At 39.5% G+C, this 17,721-nt stretch overlaps 1 protein-coding gene across 3 annotated transcripts in view; it reads left to right on the plus strand.

The window, feature by feature from the left end:
* glg1a (golgi glycoprotein 1a) overlaps positions 1 to 17,288 on the plus strand; it is a 40,381-nt gene extending 23,093 nt beyond the window's left edge. For 2 of the 3 annotated variants that reach the window (XM_079859007.1, XM_079859008.1), the window contains 15 exons: positions 604 to 690; positions 823 to 885; positions 6,002 to 6,115; positions 6,200 to 6,288; positions 6,420 to 6,537; positions 7,404 to 7,496; positions 7,584 to 7,721; positions 8,198 to 8,321; positions 10,023 to 10,165; positions 10,832 to 10,933; positions 11,568 to 11,675; positions 12,148 to 12,268; positions 12,344 to 12,450; positions 14,351 to 14,514; positions 16,099 to 17,288. In XM_079859007.1, coding sequence (XP_079715133.1) covers positions 604 to 690; positions 823 to 885; positions 6,002 to 6,115; positions 6,200 to 6,288; positions 6,420 to 6,537; positions 7,404 to 7,496; positions 7,584 to 7,721; positions 8,198 to 8,321; positions 10,023 to 10,165; positions 10,832 to 10,933; positions 11,568 to 11,675; positions 12,148 to 12,268; positions 12,344 to 12,450; positions 14,351 to 14,514; positions 16,099 to 16,165 — 1,638 coding nt within the window. In that variant the 3' untranslated portion in view covers positions 16,166 to 17,288. Of the gene's footprint in view, positions 1 to 603; positions 691 to 822; positions 886 to 6,001; positions 6,116 to 6,199; positions 6,289 to 6,419; positions 6,538 to 7,403; positions 7,497 to 7,583; positions 7,722 to 8,197; positions 8,322 to 10,022; positions 10,166 to 10,831; positions 10,934 to 11,567; positions 11,676 to 12,147; positions 12,269 to 12,343; positions 12,451 to 14,350; positions 15,689 to 16,098 lie in introns of those variants that run through there. The other variant, XM_079859009.1, reaches the window with a different exon arrangement.
* Positions 17,289 to 17,721: the final 433 nt, after the last annotated feature.

Here is a 17,721-nt window from a genome sequence, read left to right on the forward strand (position 1 = left end):
GAAGTTACTCAGTCAAGAGCAGTGAGTTTGATCAACACTAAACACACAGACACTGCAGGAGTGTTGCTGTCACTTTAAGAGCGAATGCACTGATTCAGCACACGAATACTGTACGTGCGTTTCAGTTCTCCAATATTTGTGTTCAGTTAACACATAACTAACTATGTTTACTAGGATACTCGCCAAGACGGATATTTTGAATGAAATTGTCCAAGCGCAAGAAGACATGAAAGAGCTCAATCCAGTGTGTGTCTGATGTGCAGTTGCACACACAGCTTCTCACACAGCGCGCACGAGTTATCTTTCACGTCATCTTGCGCTGGAATGTTTAACTTATATCTGTGCTGAACTTATGTTTTGCCTCTAATTAGCCAATGGCTAGTAAATTGCATGACTAGTCAACAGTAATTGAGTTAAAGACATTTTTAGTCGGCTCTTGTGGAATCTGGTCACGTGCGAGTGATTTACTCAGTGTAATGCTCATGGGACACCAGCTCATGTTCTTTATTCGCTGATGTTGCCATCTCTGGAAACGGTTTGAATGTTAAATTCACAGACATGAACCGTACTCAATGTTGGTGTGTGTGTGTGTGTGTGTCTCAGGAATTGGAGTGCTTGCAGGATCATTTAGAGGATCTGATCCCTGAATGCAGGGAAGTGGTGGGAAACCTCACAGAACTGGAGTCCGAGGTACTAAAAGATGCTTTTGTGATGTTTAGTTCTGAAATATCTAAAATATATCAGTATATGTATATATAAATCTATATAGTGTTGCGAGCGAGACGTGGGTCTGGACTGATTTCTGTGCGTCTGCTTTTCCAGGACATTCAGATCGAGGCGTTGTTGATCCGAGCCTGTGAGCCCGTGATCCAGTCCTACTGTCACGTGAGTCTCAGAGCAATACTGATCAATCAGGGGAAGAAAAAAGATATATTTCATGCTTATGTTTTATCATTTAATCAGTTAGATCTTAAATATCATTTAACCAAATGCAATCATATTTTAAGAAATCATTATTATGTTGATGTTTCTCATTACTATAATGTTAATGTTTACCATTATTATCATTCGAAATGTATGTTTAATACTTTTATTGATCGTAATGCCTCTAATGTCGCTGATTGACTTATGGGTAAACTTTTGTACTTGCTGTTTAGATGAGGGCAAAAGTCTGTAAGTTTCTGATGTCTCAGAATACAGTGGTAAACTAATCTTAACTGAACATCTTGAGGCTAACACCTCAGAGCGTGAAAACATGAAAAATATGTGTGTGTCTTGTGTGTCTGCTTCTATGCGATACACTATGAAGAGAGGAATTTAGATCAGATCTGATAAGCAACTGTATAATAGCGAGATTAATATCTGTATCCTTAGACTTTAGTTTTACTTTAGTTTGTTTAGTTTAATTTTATTTGCACAAATGTTAAATATATACAATAAGAGCAAGAAAATGCAATGCAAATACTGTGCAGGGAGAGGCAGAAAACCCAGAAGGGCTTATTTAAAGCCTCCCCTTAAACAACAAGGAAAAAAAGAAACTTTAAAATTAAAGTGAGCTAAACAATAATAACAAATTTATAAATGTATATGACTGAATCAAATGAATTATAACATATATCAAACCCTGACCCCAAAATATACATACCAAAAATAAACCCTGTAGGACTCATAAATGCATAACAACAATGGAAAATATATAAGACACAATTACAAAGCAACAATGAAATTATCCTTTATACTAGGGCTGCACGATTTTGAGAAAAAACCTAATTGTGGTTTTTCTGACAAATATTGCGATTGCGGTGCGATTTTCGATTTTTGCGTTCGATACTTTTAAGTGCATAAAACCTAAAATTATGAATAAAATATGTTACTTTTACGACACAGAGGGTTAAATAAACTACATACATAGTGATTGAGGTAATGAGATTGTTTGATGCTTCGTGATTATTAAATACCTGAACCTAAATACCAAAGAATAGATTGGTAGTGTTTCCTCTGGATCTGGCCACGGCACGTCGACATATTTTACATTTAGCACTCTTTTGCTCCACGTCGTTCTTCGCGAATCCAAAATAAGTCCAAACAGCTGAAGTACCACCCTTCTTGTTAACCACAAGTGTTCCCCCGCTTCCTCTCCCGTCACCGAAGAAGTGCCTTCGGCCATTTCTGCGCAGTTACAAGCTTTTTCTATTGGCACAATTCGAGGTACACGACACGTTGTGTGTTAAGAGCCTGTTTACACCTGGCCACTTAATGCGTTTTCTCAGATCGGATAGCTATCTGATTTGTCAAAACGATTCCATTTACACCTGGTCACATAAATGTGTTTTTGCGAAACGGATTTAAATCCGATCTTCAATTCCCGCGCTATATGCAGATTTAATGGAGTGCCCGTCACGAAAGCAACAGATATGAGCTGCATTTTATTGATCATCAGCTAAAAATTTCTAAATCAAAGACCGCAATAAGAGAGAGCGGCAACAGCCCTGGCAAGATCATTTCATTTCTCTACTTTTAATGATGTTGATTGTGTGTTAAGCGTCTGCGACTTAGTTTCACTTTGATTTGCGATAGTTTGCACGTTGGCTTAATGAATAGATGCTCAGCTTCTCATCTGCGGTGACGCGCATGTTCCAGTAGCGTCGTCATATCTGGCTATTACATTACATATAGGCGGATATAGCCTATAACACGCTCTCACACGTTTATATTTGAGCATTTTTGGGAGGAGTACAATTTACATATGTGGTTTCAACAACCAGATGCATTTACACTTGTCCAGTTTCGTCTGGAATGCGGCCCAGACCTCCTCCTGAAGTGGTTTGAGCGATCGGATTCAAATCCGTCTCGAATGCGTTTCGGAGGGCATTTACACTAGGGCTGTGCAAAAATATCGATACAGCTAACTATCGCGATATTTTTTTTCACGATAGTGTATCGATATTTCAACCTCTAGTATCGATATTTAAAAAAATAAATAAAATTCATCAAATCCCTCTGTGTGCGTCAAACGACCTCCTCCGCCGCTGCTGTAGTTGTCGCTGACTCACGACAGTTGTCAACTGTCACTCAACTGTCCAGTTGTATGAGGCGCCGGACTGGACAAAAGCGAAGCGAACTGCGCGAGCGAGCAACAGAGCTCGAGAGAGACCGAGTGTATCCGCGCGCGAGAGAGACCGAGTGTATCCGCGCGCGAGAGAAACCGAGTGTGTCTGCGCGCGAGAGAAACCGAGTCCGAGCGATTAGTATTGGACTGGTACATACATAGTAATATAATTACTATATAAGAGGCATGGAAGTTCGATTAATGGACAACAATAATCAGTGCAAACGTCTTGTTTTGAACTATTGTTTAATAATATAAATAATTCGAGCACATAAACTTCCATATGGAGGATTAAATAAGATTGAATGTATGTAATAATAATATATAAATATTATATAAGAGGCATGGACGTTCGATTAATGGACAACAATATAAATAAAAACAACAATTAAATTATTATAAACAATAGTTCAAAACAAGACGTTTGTAGTACTGATTATTGCTGTCCATTAATCGAACTTCCATGCCTCTTATAGTATATAATGTTATGTACCAATAATGCTGGGGCACACTCGGTCTCTCTCGTGCGCAGACACACTCCGTCTCTCGCGCACTGTCGCTCGCGCACGCAGACACACTCGACACAATGCAAATACCTTTGCGAATAAATTGGAATTTAAGTTTTTGTCTGCTGAGTTATCAATATAATGTGATACACATACCAGAATACCCCAGGTGGTACATAAAAAGTTGTATATTCAGCTCTATTTCTTTCTTTTTTATTACATTTTTGATTTAAAAAAAAAAATAATTGCAATATATCGCAATATGTATTGTATTGTATCGTATCGTGATATATCGTATCGTGACCCATGTATCGTGATATGTATCGTATCGTGAGGCCCTTGCCAATACCCAGCCCTAATTTACACCTGGTCTTTTCACGATCGGATAGCTATCCCATCTGAGAAAACGCATGAAGTGGCCAGGTGTAAACAGCCCCTTAGCTGCTTTGCTGCTGACAGAAAGCCGGTGCACTGCATACAACCTTGTTGTTTCCATTGCCATTTCTAATTGGCCAGCAAGCCAGGAACGCAAGATTCAACCATTTTGATTGGCTAATAGGTTTGTCACTCAAATGTCAGAGGCGGGGAAAAAAACCTCAGACTCCTGAGGTTAGGTTATTGCGGGAGTTAAAACCTCAATATCGATGCGATAAAGGTTAATCGTGCAGCCCTACTTTATACATCTTTTATAATATATTAGACATGAACATTTTCTTGCTAGATGCGATAAACCATTCCATAATTTAATACCCATAAATCTTGAGTATTGACCTCTACAAGTGAGAAACTTTGGAAGATGAAAATCTGTGTATTGACGAGTGACGGTGAACCTGTGAATTTACTCTAAAATGCATCTTAAACTGCTCTGGAATGTTACCGTCACTTGAATATATCTTATATATAAAAATACATATTTGAGAAATATTGATATCATAAATAGTAAGAACTTGAAGTTTCTGAAAGGCACAGATGATGCATTTGATCGGGTTCAATCCAAACAAAACGTTTCTGAAGGAGTTTTTAAAAAATTTTTATAGTAGTAGGAAAAGTGCTTGCCCAAACAATATTGCAATATGAGAGATATGGATGAATTAAGCTATAGTAAAGAGTAAGAAGACATTCTGTAGTGACAAGATGCCTAACTCTCCTTATTATACCGGTAGATTTATGCATTTTCACATAGTCTGCGTGTTCCCTCCAACTCAGCCTCTCATCAACACAAACTCTTAATTGTAATTTTTGATAAATTCTTAAGTTATCATTTTTTACCACTAAAAATAATAAAATAAGATTTATTAATATTTTAAGAATTTATTTAAATTAAACCAATTAGCATAATCAATTAAACTAGCATTTACATTCTTAATCAATAAATTAAAATTTGAATGAGAGAAAACTAACGTTGTATCGTCAGCAAACCCATATTTATACAGCTTTTCCTATAAAATGAAATGATTAACTGTAGCAAAAGCTTTTGACAGATCTATAAAAATACTACATGTAAATTCATGGTTTTCACGTGCAAGGGTAACCTTGTCAGTCTGGTGAAGCAAAGACACATAAGTAGAGGGATTTTACAGACACCAAACTGATGTTCGTAAAGAATGAGGTTTGAATCTAGATGAAAAATAATCTGTTTATATACAATTCTCTCTAAAAGTTTTGAGAAACATGACAAAATAGATGTAGGTCTATAGTTGTTCAAACATTGTGGATCATCTGCTTTAAACCGAGGAATATGTTTTGCTGTTTTTAAATCTTCTGGCAAGTGGTGCAATATTGAACATTTCACCTGTTTGACAAGAAACACAGAAATATTATCATGACCCACTGAAGATATTTTTAAGTCATCAATAATTTCACTTATTTCCTGTTTCTCAGGTGACTTAAAAATAGAGATAATAGGAAAATGTCCTTGATATATAATCCAAGGGTTCACCAATACCAATAGGAACATTATCAGCCAATTTATAAGATACATTAACAAAAAATTCATTAAATTTGAGTAATGTCAAATGGATTATTAAAAAAATTGTTACCATCCGCAAAATGTGAAGTAATCTTCTCTATGCAACCACTGATCTAGACTCAGACCTTGAGCATTCACAACCTGTCTTTTCAGAGAGAGATCTCTCAAACAAACTCAATGTGTTAATTATATTTTACTTAGAAATATTAGAAGTTAAAAAAACTCTTCATTAATGTTTCTTTATTAAACTTGTAATCCTGATTATGGATGAATTAATTTTACTCTTCATGTATTATATGATTGTCTGCTGTTGAGATACAATTTGTCTTAATCCTCTGACTGGATCTCCTCCATGCATCAGCTCTGTTAAAGAGGAAGATTCTTCTTCATCATCATCTTCTTCTGTGTCTCCCGCAGGACGTGGCTGATAACCAGATCGACACCGGGGACCTGATGGAGTGTCTCGTTGCCAATAAACACCAGAAGGAAATGAATGAGAAGTGTGCCGTGGGAGTCACACACTTCCAGCTGGTGCGTCTGCCGATCACACACTCGCTCTTCTTCTTTCTGTCACTACAGTTCTGTCAACCGTCCGTTTCTCCTCCTCATCCTCAGATCCAGATGAAGGACTTCCGCTTCTCCTACAAGTTCAAGATGGCCTGCAAGGAGGACGTGCTCAAACTGTGTCCCAACATCAAGAAGAAGTGAGCGCATGGCATGACTGTTGTGTTTGCTTGTCATATTGGTCACATGAGCTACACAAGCTCTTGTAGAGGTGACTGTGAACACTGAAGCATGATGGGAAGGTCCTGATGGGGTGTGTGTGTGTCCTCAGGGTGGATGTGGTGATCTGTCTGAGTACCACCGTGAGGAACGACACGTTACAGGAGGTCAAAGAGCAGCGCGTCTCCATGAAGTGCCGAAAGCAGCTGCGCGTGGAGGAACTGGAGATGGTCAGTGCACTCACACACACCTCACACTCACACACACCTCACACTAGAGCCGTTGAGTTCAGCGGTGCGGAATCCTGTCATAGAAACAGAATTTACTGTATAACGTGGAAATTCACAGAAATGTTACTTTTTTTTGACAAAAACATTCTCCAGAGTCACTTCACCAGCATTAATATATCATAAACACTCAGAAGCTCAAAGCTCTTCACGGCAACCTGTCAAAATAAAAGTTCGGTTTAACTTGAAGAAATTACGACTAGAATTATATTTCTGTTGTACAGTAGAATTTAGCTACGTCTCACGTCTTTTTTTTTTAAGGAATAATCACAATTTTTCATCTGTTTTCATTTGAACAGTAAAGCTCTGTTGTGCAAAACTTTGACAAAAAAAGTTTAATTTCATGATTAAAAATGTAAATGCACAACACAGGAAAAAAAACATTTCATAGAAATGAAATGAAAAGGACTCCAGAAAACTTTAAACAGAAACATAGAATTTGGAAAAAACTTAAAACGGAATTTGTTGTTAAAAAGAAAACAATTAATTTCATAGGGCCATAAACCTAATTTGTTAAACGTTTAATAAATTGTTGGTAAATTGTATAAGTTTCATGAATGAATTTAATTAGATATGCTTTTTGATTACTAAAATTTAATTTAACGATTAAAATGAGTCCAAAAAATTGTAAACGAAAAAAATTGAAAACATACCATTCCATACAGCCCTATAAAACACATTTGAACAGATATAATGATGTGTAGGTCTGAAGTGCGCGGTTAGAGCTCTGATGTGTGTGTGTGTGTGTGTGTGTGTGTGTGTGTGTGTGTGTGTGTGTGTGTGTGTGTGTGTGTGTGTGTGTGTGTCAGTCGGAGGACATTCGTCTGGAGCCGGATCTGTACGAGAGCTGTCGTCAGGACATCAAGCAGCACTGCCAGAACGTGGTGTTCGGGAACGCTCAGGTAAACCTTCATCATCATCATCCATCATCATCACTTTACCTGCAACCGCATACTCATCTGTGTGTGTGTGTGTGTGTGTGTGCTCAGGTGATCGAGTGTCTGAAGGAGAACAAGAAGCACCTGACCCAGCAGTGCCATCAGAAGGTGTTCAGACTGCAGGAGACCGAGATGATGGACCCCGAGCTCGACTTCCAGCTCATGAGGGTCTGCAAGCAGATGATCCGGGTGACCAGCCTCATCCCACAACATCACACAGCATCACACACACACACTTAGCGCATTTACGGCCAGGAAAATACAGACAAGTCTTCATCGTTTCAAGAGCTCCTTTGGAGATGAAGAAAAAGCAGAAATCGTGATATGGCCTAATACGCTTTCAAACTATCTAAACATTTAGGATATGATATATTATTATTTTTTTATTTTTTTTTTATAAATTAATCTAACTATAGTCACTTTTAATTTTAAATGGTTTAAAGGCTTAAAGGTTCGGTGTCATTTAAAAAAAAAAAAAAAGAAACTAAGTTTAAATTGTGTTATTTACAGTCATTTATGGTTTAAATGTTACTGTAGATCTTGCTCTACCCAACTCATAAAGCATTGATTTTATTTGTGCAGGTCATTCATTTTAATAACGCTGCAGAAACCCTGTTATAAGACCTTCAAACTGAACGATGGCTTTGCTCTGTTCTGTCCTCCAGCGTTTCTGCAGCGAGACTGATGCCAAGAACATGTTACAGTGTCTGAAGCAAAACAAGAACAGCGAGACCATGGACCCTAAATGCAAACAGATGATCACGAAGAGACAGATCACCCAGAACACAGGTGCACACACACACACACACACACACACACACACACACACACACACACACACACACACACACAATGGAGAGCGTTTCTTTAATCACTCGCTTAAAATAAGAGGTGTGAAACAGGGAACCTGCTTCATTAATGCAGATAGCAGAGTTTACTACATTATCATGGCCAAAATAATGTGTGATATCAATAGAGATTTTGAACACTCAAAATGTAAGTGTAAGGAGATGGCGAGAGTTTGCAACCATAACTATACGCTGACGACCTACTGTTGACCTGCACGTCCACCCTGGCGAGCTGTTCCTGGGTTCAGGAGCGACGCTGCCCCCTGCTGTGCTGGAGGGACGGCTGCTCCATTATTTACCATAGTAATGTGTGTGTGTGTGTGCTAGGGGTGTTTAAATTAAACAGTTTTTTTAACACATGTGTACGTGTTTAAATAAATAAATTATAATATAATTTTCTTAAGGATAAAATCTATCTTAGCTAATGCTGTAAACTATATGGGGAGCGCTTAATTACACATTATTATGATTTTAAAGGTTGAAATTAACAACAGAGCCCAAAATATTCAATTTAGTTGCTATTTATTTTTAGATATAATCAACACTCTAAATGAATAATGCAGCTAGTCTGATATAGATGTAGCCAATATCTATACATATTTATAATATAAATGATGCATATTTCCCATATAAATATCCAAGTATATGATGCATCTTCAGGTCAATCATATATTCATAGGAGGAAAATTAGTGTGAATGAGGAAATATCTTTGTCAAGGTGTCCTTTCAATGGTTAAAGTTGCCAGTCATTGCTTCTGCTGCACTTGTACCCTTTTGTTTCATTAGTTTATTTTAATTTGACTTTTTACGTTTTTTTTATAATTTGAAAGATAATAAATATATTGTTTGAGTGCGATCTCTGATTGTAGTCCTTGAAAACCCAAAAAAAGTAGTGCTTGAACAGTCCTTACAGTCCTGAAATGTAACTTTACAGTATCTGTACGAACCCTGTAACAGGACTGTAGATTTCTCTCAGTAGAGGCCGGCAAGGTCACAACTAAAGGTTTTCTCATTAGTAATAAACATTCCCCATGATTTTATTCTAGAAAGGAAATGTTTGTGTGATCATTGTCCGTACAGTAGCATGTGTGAATGGGATGAAACTCTAATGTACCTTTTTTCCACCATACTTGAGAACGGGTTGAAATTGTCCCCTTTGAGGAGCGTCACAATTTGAATTTGTGCCATTATTGGTATGAATAGTAATGAGACGGCAGTTTTACTTTATTCGTGTAAAGTGCCTGATGCTCTAAAAAATTATGTGCTTTATTTAATGTTAAAAGTGTGTAATGTGACTGAATATCATTTAGTGCTCCAGCTTTGAGGTTGTAAAAGCAACAGTGGATAATTCACCTCAGATCTTGAAATTAAACAAATGGAAACAAGAACGTTCAAACTGTGAACACACAAGTGTATTCTTTGACAAAGACTGTTTTAGTAACTCAGTAGCCTATGTGTTTTTAATAATGTTTAAATGGTGTAATATCTGTGAATTTGATTATAGTTACTTCTCCATTTTCTTGCGAGTGGCGTCGAGATGACTCTCTGGTGCTGTGCACTCACCGTGAGACTCCGCCCACACGCTGCTCTGATTGGCTGTGGGTTTTGATTGATTGGGTGTAACTCCGTCTCTTGTGTTTAGACTACCGCCTGAACCCGGTGCTGAGGAAGGCCTGTAAAGCGGACATCCCCAAGTTCTGCCAGAACATTCTCAACAAAGCCAAAGACGACAACGAGCTGGAGGGCCAGGTCATCTCCTGCCTCAAACTCAAATACGCAGACCAGGTGTGTGTGTGTGTGTGACGGCAGCTGGACCAGTGACTGCTGGAACTAATCACTAAGCAATTAGTTACTGTACTTTTTCGAGGGACAAGTAATTAAATTAAAGTAAGGGATTACTCTTAATTTTTCTGTAATTGAACTACAGTTACTTCTGATGTAATTGAGCTAAACACTGTGTATAGACCAATCCGATCTCACGGCAGTTCGAATGCGTTTCACGCGGTGGCTAAATCATGCGAGCTCACTCGCATTCCTACGAATTAGCCATCTTGTAAAATGCGCATGAAATGTCGTGAGTTTGGACTGTAAACTAGAACACTTCTATATAAAACAATAGTGGGTTTAACATCAAAATGTGTTGTCTGATGTTAAAGAGTGTTTATGTAGCCTTCTTTAAATTGTTTGGGCAGTTTAAGCGTAATTAGTGCAATTTTATAGTATTTATTTGAAAATTAAAACATTTCATGTCTATCCTTGTATTATTCAGCAGGTTGAGGTTGATTATTGGATTTAGAAAGTAATTAGTAATTAAATACTTATAGAGAGAGTAATTAGTACAGTAATCTAATTACACTGTTGACCAAGGTAATTAGTAACTAGTAATGAAGTACTTTTTAGAGTAACTTACCCAACACTGAGCAGGACTCATATAAGAGTGTGTGTGTGCAGCGTCTCTCTCCGGACTGTGAGGGTCAGATCAGTGTGATTCTGCAGGAGTCAGCGCTCGACTACAGGCTCGACCCACAGCTGCAGCTCCAGTGCAGTGAGGAGGTGAACACACACACCTTACACACACCTTACACACACCCCACACAGCTGCAGCTCCAGTGCAGTGAGGAGGTGACCTTACACACACCTTACACACACACACCTTACACACACACCTTACACACACACCCCACAGCTGCAGCTCCAGTGCAGTGAGGAGGTGAACACACACCTTACACACACACACCCCTTACACACACACCCCACAGCTGCAGCTCCAGTGCAGTGAGGAGGTGAACACACACCTTACACACACCTCTTACACACACACACCTGACACCCACAGCTGTAGCTCCAGTGCAGTGAAGAGGTGAACACACACACCTTACACACACACACACCTGACACCCACAGCTGCTGCTCCAGTGCAGTGAGGAGGTGACCTTACACACACACACACACACACACACTCACACACACACACACACACACACACACACACACACACACACACACACACACACACACACACACACACACACACACACACACACCCCACAGCTGCAGCTCCAGTGCAGTGAGTAGGTGACCTTACACACACACACACACACCTTACACACCTTCATAACCTTACACGCCTTAACCTGACCTACACACACGTGTTCTGCTCCTGAATCACTCGTGTGTGTGTGTGCAGATCCCGCGGCTCTGTGCGGAGGAGGTGGCGGCGCAGGAGCAGACGGGTCAGGTGGAGGAGTGTTTAAAGTACAACCTGCTGAAGATCAACCATGAGGGCTGTAAAAAGGCAAGACTGCTTCGACTCTGAATCTTTACTAGATGTTTCCGTCCGAAGATGCGAATTTAAAGGTGCAGTTTTAGCGGCATCTAGTGGTGAGGGTGTGAATCGCAACCAGCAGAAGTTACGGTGGCCGACAGGAAGTGATGTCATCGTCTGAGACAGCAGAGAGTAGCCAGTTCAGCCATAAGGTTTCTTTACAAAGATAATTTGACACCGGTGTTTCAGAAACACCAAACCAACATCTGAGATGCTGTGACGCCATTGGTCCGCTTGTTACTCCAGTTATCCAATCACAGACTCTGCTGAGGAAAAGTCATGTTTTTTTTGGGGGGGGGGGGGGGGTTGCACATCAAGGGGTTTATTTGGTAAATGTGTTTATGTGCATATCGTCGTTTTAATGCACATTTTTAGAGTTTATGCACATCCAGTGTTTTATGCCCCTAATGAGATGTTGCGGTGTGTGTGTGTGACGCTGTAGGAGGTACTGAACATCCTGAAGGAGAGCAAGGCTGATATCTTTGTGGATCCGGTTCTCCACACAGCCTGTGCGCTGGACATTAAACACCAGTGCGCTGCGATCCCGCCGGGAAGAGGACGACGTGAGTCATTCTGGGAGGGGTTTGAGGCTCATTGAGCCGTACAGATATTAACCCCTGCGCCCTGTGTTTGTGCAGAGATGTCCTGTCTGATGGAGGCTCTCCAGGACAAGCGTGTGAGACTCCAGCCCGAGTGCAAGAAGAGGTTACAGGACCGCATCGACATGTGGAGTTATGCTGCCAAGGTGAGCAATCCCATGAGCACACACACAACCGATACCTGACCGTCAGAAGCGGATAGTATTACTCCATATGATCAGTGCTGCCTTCTAAGAGCTGTTTGTGGATTAATGATAAAGCTGCTTTGCATGAATTATGAGGTTTGTATATAACCATTCTTACCAAAACGTTTCCTCAGAATGATTTTCTGAACGACTGTCTTGCATAAATTGTTGCATTTAATACAAAAAGAGAACAATTTTTTTTTTACGTCCGAATGGTTTAACAAGCAATTTACATTTAAAAAATCGTGCATAAATGCAAGTGATTGTAAAGATGTTTATACGGATAATTAGCTCAAATTGTCAGAGAATTGTTGCATTCAATGCGGTGTGACAATTACTCAAGCGAGGTTTTACAAACAAATTACATGAAACTGAATCCAATGCAAAATTTTACTCGAGAATAATCTTACGAACGGTAAACTTCATTAATAAAATATCCATAAATGTACAGTTATTTGCACAGTTATAAATTGGAGCTTCCTGAAAACTCTCCTCCAGATTCACAAACGCACGTAAACCTCGGGTTTGTAGTGAATTTCAGTCACTCGTGAATAGGACACGCGCTCATTCACTATTAGCATTTTATGCCCAATAAAAAAAGAAAATGGCGCCTAGGCATAATTTACCTGGAAAATCTTGCATGAATTTTTGCATTCAATTCAAGAGATTTTATGGACAAATACGCAATTCTTACTCTTGTTTCTGCATTTAAATCAATATGCAAATTTATGTCCACATTTTCAATAGTTGCGATTTACATCTGAACATCTTCAGTAAATGCGACAGTTGAATGTTTGTATGAATAGTTTGCACAAATCTTACAAAAATTGTTGCATTCTATCAAATGTGACGATTAACGCAAGCAAGATTTTACTAACAAATTACTTAAATCTTGAAGTTGCTGAACTCAATCCAGTGTTACAATTTACTCAAGAATAATTTTACAAACAACGAGCCTCATGCGACTCAATTTGTGTGTAAACCTTCCGTCAGTCACTTGTAAATAGTGCTCACATTAGCATTTTACATTAAATATTACATAAAAATGTTGCATATGCCATTTTTGTGTGTGTATTTGGTAACACTTTATAATAATAATGTTCAGTTTTAAGTCATTTATAAGTGGTTAGTTAATGAACTAATCATTTACAAAACATTCATAAATGATTCTGAATTTACATTGAAAATATTGCGTACATTGTCACATTGAAGAACGGTTTATGAAGCGTACACACTCACTCTCTTTGAATTTCTTGAAGGAATGTACTCTGCATAAATATAGCAGATGCCATATATTGTGGGTCGTTTAGATGTAGTTTAAGAAAGTGCTGGGCGGTTTACCGGTTCATACCGAATACCGGTGTTTATTTTTGTGATGATATTAATTTTTAATATACCGCAATACCGGTGTATATCGCTTAAACAGCGTTGGGAACGCGGCGCGACACTGTTTGAGAGGGTCTTTTCACTCTTCACTGGTGATACACAGATGTGTGTGTGTGTGTGTGTGTGTGTTACAGAGCCTGACGGTGAAGATGGAGAGGTTAAACTATAACTGATAGCTGTCAAATTATATTAGTTTCCCACACATTGGTTCACAATATCAACACTGCCCTCCACAAATAGATTTTCCAAAAGGCTTTGACGTCGTTGAATAAACATTTTTCCCGCTTTTATATGAATGTATCTTTGAAGGGAACTGACGGTCTTTAGAAAAGTTTCGATGTTATTTTCATTGAATCATTAAATGAACCCCCCCTACCCCCCACCCCCCACCACCACACACACTCTGCACCCGAGTGTAGCTTGCAGGAGTTTCTCCCACACACACACACACTGTTGTTCCTCTTGTCCTCCACAGGTGGCTCCAGCAGAAGGGTTCTCCGACCTGGCGGGTCAGGTGTTCACGTCTCCAGCTAAGGGCTACATCCTGAGCATGCTAGCGGTGTGTGTGTTGCTGCTGTTCCTCATGGGTCTGCTGTGCGGCCGCATCACCAAGCGTGTGACGCAGGAGCTGAAGGACAGGTAGAGGGATCAGCCCATGGCCCAGACACACACTCGTCCCCGTCCCGGGCCGGGGGAGGACACTGGGTGACGGGGGGGGCAGACTCGTGCTGTGTGCGTGTGTGTGTGTGTGTGTGTGCACATTTACACCGACGGCCACATGGGGACCCAGTTTTAATTGCTACACACACTCTCTTTCCCCTGACTGTGCTTGTCCTCGTCGTCTCCTGCTTCTCCGAGTCCACCCCGCGAGCGCCTCCACCGGACGCCCGACTCCATCGGCTTCATCAACTAACGTCACAGAGACTTGGTTTCGCTCTCCAGCTGAACTTTTTTATTTATTGTTGGTGTTTTGGATGCGCAGGAGGTTTCGCTCTTGATTTCCTTCGGTCGGCAGGGACTCTGGGAAACAGCCAGTTACTGAAGATGTGCATACTGACAAAGATGGAGCGATCGAATGAATGCGTGTTTGTGCCTTCTTGCCCGTCCGCGTGAGAGAGCTTGTGTCGTTTGTGTGACAGGGACTGATGTTTTTTGGTTTTATCATGGGCTTCTTGTTTCTTTTTGAGTCTTTTCTTTGCAGCTGGGTCTATAAATATGTGCTTATTCTGTCATTGGTTTTTCACGAGGGGAGGGTTTCTGTGTCATGAAGTGTTCACACCAGAGAACTGGTCTAAACTGAGCCGCGAGATGTAGAACATGGAGGATAACGATCCAGATGTTAAACCTGAGGGCGACGGGTGACCCGGGACTGTGTTTATATCATGGCGGCTGTGGCACGAGCCACTCCATTCATGTTTCCACTGTGCCATTCTGACATTAACAGAGTTTTCTGTCAATCTAAGTGATGGTTTTGGCGATTCACACACATTGTAGATGTCATTCAATCACATCTTTGGATCATTCTCTGATGCCCTGCTCGTATGTCATTGGGTTTCCAGACACGTCTAGGCCGGTTTGGGGGGAATTGTTGGTTTTAAACACACTGTGTTTCGTACAATTTTTTGAAATAAGCTTTCTTGACAGTCGGTCCATCTCTTCTGTGGTTTGGAAAGCTCAGTGCCGTCCATAATCGCCACAGTTTCAGCTTTATCATTCGCAGCCATTGGTTTTTCTTCTGTTTCTTTTGTGATGCATAAAGAACTATTGAGTTTTTCTCATGTACTGAAACTAAACACCAGTTATTGTCGAATAAGTTGCTACTTGACTGGATTCATAGCTTCGAAACTCTTTTCCCTGAATCACTGAAGGCTTTAATGCATAAACCCCCATATTTGTTCCCCATTGACAGTAAATTTCACTCTTTTGAGTGACGTCACACTATTAAAACCGCAATAGAGCCGTAACCCCTACAGTCCCTGTGCATCTCTGCCTTTTAAATTAATTTGGCTTTTGTATTATTGTTATATTTGTATGCTTTTGTACAAAATGACATTAAAGTGGACTTTGGTTATAGTGTTTGTGCATTCAAGCTGTGCTTTAATAATCTGAACTCATGTCATAATGCTGTACTGTCCGTACTGTAAATAGCTCAGTGCTTTTACTAGAGGATTGTGGGTCTCGCAAACTCTGCCTTAACTTTGGCATTTCTTCTTTTCTTTGCAGAAGACTTGCTCAGCCATGGGTTGCTCCTAAAATCAAGGACAGGAAAGGATACATTCTTATTCACTAACAAAAATAGCCACTTTTATTCAAACCACATCAAATGGCTTGTGCTTTAGTATGTTTCTGCATGACGTTTTTAAAGATAATTTCCAGGCCATACATTGAATGTATCCACATTGGCAAAGTTCTTTAAATCAAAAGATGTCGCGCTCGATGGCTTTTTAGCTTCACGTGCTTTTCATCCTCCTGCTTCAGTTCATGACTGTGATCGGGTTTCCTGCAAAGATGAGGAAATTGATTTCAGCCAAATCCTGTACGCTTTCATTCTTCCATGTACTAGTTCAGTTGTTGTTTTATCCACTCGCAGCATGGGAAACAAGGTCCTTCATCTCCTCCGTCTGTAAATCATCTCTTTCAACAAACTGTTTTTAATTGGTTTATATTGATACAAATTACTTGAACTGTGCTGTCTGTGTATTAGTAGTACCATATTCATTTAAACCATTGTCCGTTTGGACTCGACATTAGAAATAAACAGCTACTTTTGGTTATATTTAATTTATAAATGCGTGTCTGGTTCATATTTCACCCTAAAATAAAAAAAAATTAAAAAAAACTAAGCCATTTTTTGAGCATTTAACCAATAATAGTAATACTAATTTAGCTTAATTTTGATCGCCTTGATCAGATACTTAAAAAAAATTAAATAAAAAAAAAAATCCTTAATTTTGATTAAAAAAATGATTAAAAAGTATCTGACCAAGCCAATCTCAATTTCATATTCGTTTGCAAGTAGTTTGTATCAATTATAAGGTGGTTTTCTGTCTATGGCTGTCGGCGCTGGGTGCAGCTTTTTGTTCTTGACGTGTTTTTACATTATTTTTGAACGAGTTATTCCTGGAAAACGTGTGAGTGTATTTCATCTGCTCACCGCCATCATTCACAACCAATGCTTTGTCTGTCCAGCTGATATATGACATAGAAATGATCAAATGATAAATGCCGGACTGTTTTTGTATTTCTTTTCCGTGCACAAATTTATTATGAAAGTATTTCTCCTGGAATCTGATCAAGCCGTGTACTATACAGATATAACACAATAACTGCGCTTTTCTTTTGCCATTTTTCATGTTTTGTTCTGTACAAGTCGAATTGGACCGTTGTTAATAAAATTGATCTGATGGTTTGTATCTGCTGTATTTTGTCCTGTTTAAACTTGAAAATAACAAGTGGGATTTGGGTGTTGGCGTGTTTGTGGTGTGTGCGAGTGTCTTATATATCCTCCTCCTCTTCACACAGTAAAGGTCAGGAGTGTCGAGACGCCGCCTGACACTGAGGTGCGACATTCCCTTCAACCAGTTTCTGAACCTAGACTTTGTACGACAAACGTTTCACTTTTCTGTTGCTGCTTCAGTGGAGCCACATCTGCTCTGTCGTGAGATAAAAATGAGTATTTGTGGAGGGAATTGTTTGTATTTATTCTTGCAAAGTTTCTGGTTCTCTCTTTAGAAGAGTCAATGATGTGCCACATTTTTTATGGATCTATGAATTTATTCAATTTTAAAACCTCTGTCATGAACAATTTCTGAATTAAAAAGGAATGAATGGTTTAAAGGGTTAGTT

The sequence above is a fragment of the Squalius cephalus genome (genome assembly GCF_949319135.1).
Source record: "Squalius cephalus genome assembly, chromosome: 23".
NCBI lineage: Eukaryota > Metazoa > Chordata > Actinopteri > Cypriniformes > Leuciscidae > Squalius > Squalius cephalus.